Below are 1,672 nucleotides of genomic sequence, written 5' to 3' on the forward strand. Positions count from 1 at the left end.
GCAGACGACGAGGGCGTGCGCGGCACCTGCGAAGATGCTTCTCTGTGCAAGAGGTGCCTGCAGGGAGTGGGGTTAGGATCCGGCATCGGGGGCTGAGACCTTCTTGGGAGGTGGGCCTCTGGCTAAGGAATAGCCTGGGGCGCCAAGAGGGATGCCGTCCCCAGCTCGAGGGATCCTTGCTTCACTCCTGTGAAGTTCACAGAATAGGGGACCATTTATTTGACTTATAATTTGTGAGTTCTTGCTATGTGTCGGGCATGGTGCAAGCCTGGGGTACTGTGAATAAGATCATGGCGCTGACCCAGGCGGACGTGATCTTGGCCTTCTTGATGCTAAAGTCTTGCTGGATAGACAGACATGAAGGAAATAACTAATTTTTATGGGTTATGAGAGAAGTGTACGTTATTCCTCTTTNATCTTGGCCTTCTTGATGCTAAAGTCTTGCTGGATAGACAGACATGAAGGAAATAACTAATTTTTATGGGTTATGAGAGAAGTGTACGTTATTCCTCTTTAGTAGGTCACATTCTTTTGGTAGTTTTTGGGAGTTGTCATGATCCCCACTGTGCACCTGAAACTCAGACCAGTGGGGAAAATTACCTGTCCAGGGTCACTAATATTTGTTTGCAGAGCCAGTACCACACCAAGTCTCCACTATTAGGGGTTTGGTAGCAGGGGATGCGGCGTTACCAGCACAGATGTGTGTCAGAGGAAGAGAAAACATGAGGCTTGAGTGTCCTCCATTCATTCATTCATTCAGTTCAACAAAATGATTGAGAGCTTCCTTGGTGTCAGGCCCTTACTTTGGGCTGGTTGGTGGGGATTCAATACTTGGGAATACATGAAGGGCTGGACACACATGGTGTCGTATATACTGGAACTCACAGCTTAGATGGGCAAGACAGACAGGAAACAAGTAATTACCCATGAAATACATAATTATGATTTTGTATTGAGCACTGAGAAATACAGCTTCCATTAGAGTTTGTACTGTAGACAGATGTTTAAGCTGAGAACAAAAGGCTTGAAAAATAGAGGCGTAGGAGAGATCTGTTCAGGCAGACCAAGGGTGGAGTATGGACTGTTAGAGGAACTGAAAGAATATCCCCAAGGTGGGAGAGGTAGGCCAGGGCCACACAGGGGTTGTGGAGTGGGGAAAACCAATTTTGGATGAAATCTTGCACTTTTTGTAGGTTCTTGGAGACTAAGCTTAGTGATTCTGAGCATGAACTCTGGAGCCAGACTGTCAAAGTGAGCTCTGCCACTTACTAGCTCTGTAAACTTGGACAAGTTACTAAACCACTCAGTGCCTCAGTTTTCTGATCTGTAAAATGGGGATAATTATACCCACTTCATGGGTGGTTGTGAAGATACATGATATTTAATATTAGTAGAGCACTTAGTGCAGTGTCTGGCATGTGGAGGGTATTCGTAGTGGTTGATTAAATAAATAGATAAATACATAAGTAGTAAAAGCTTGGAGGCAGTCCCTGGTGAAATTTGTAAATTTAAATGGATTACACTCGGCTTTATTTCTTCTCTAGCTTTCAGTTGTATTGACTACATCTGTAGCAGTGTTGAATTAGAAATAATTTTTCTGGGCTGGCCCGGTGGCGCACTGCAACAGCGCGCGGCTTCGGAGCACGGCGGCACTCCCACTGAGGGTTTGGAT

General features: G+C 45.5%; 1 protein-coding gene across 1 annotated transcript in view; it reads left to right on the forward strand.

Moving 5' to 3' along the window:
- LCMT1 (leucine carboxyl methyltransferase 1) overlaps positions 1 to 1,672 on the forward strand; it is a 56,760-nt gene that overhangs the window by 8,435 nt on the left and 46,653 nt on the right. The window contains exon 2 of the mRNA XM_008568466.1: positions 5 to 53. Within this exon, the coding sequence (XP_008566688.1) occupies positions 5 to 53 (49 nt within the window). The remainder of the gene's footprint in view (positions 1 to 4; positions 54 to 1,672) is intronic.

The sequence above is a fragment of the Galeopterus variegatus genome, unplaced genomic scaffold (genome assembly GCF_000696425.1).
Source record: "Galeopterus variegatus unplaced genomic scaffold, G_variegatus-3.0.2 Scaffold411, whole genome shotgun sequence".
Lineage (NCBI taxonomy): Eukaryota > Metazoa > Chordata > Mammalia > Dermoptera > Cynocephalidae > Galeopterus > Galeopterus variegatus.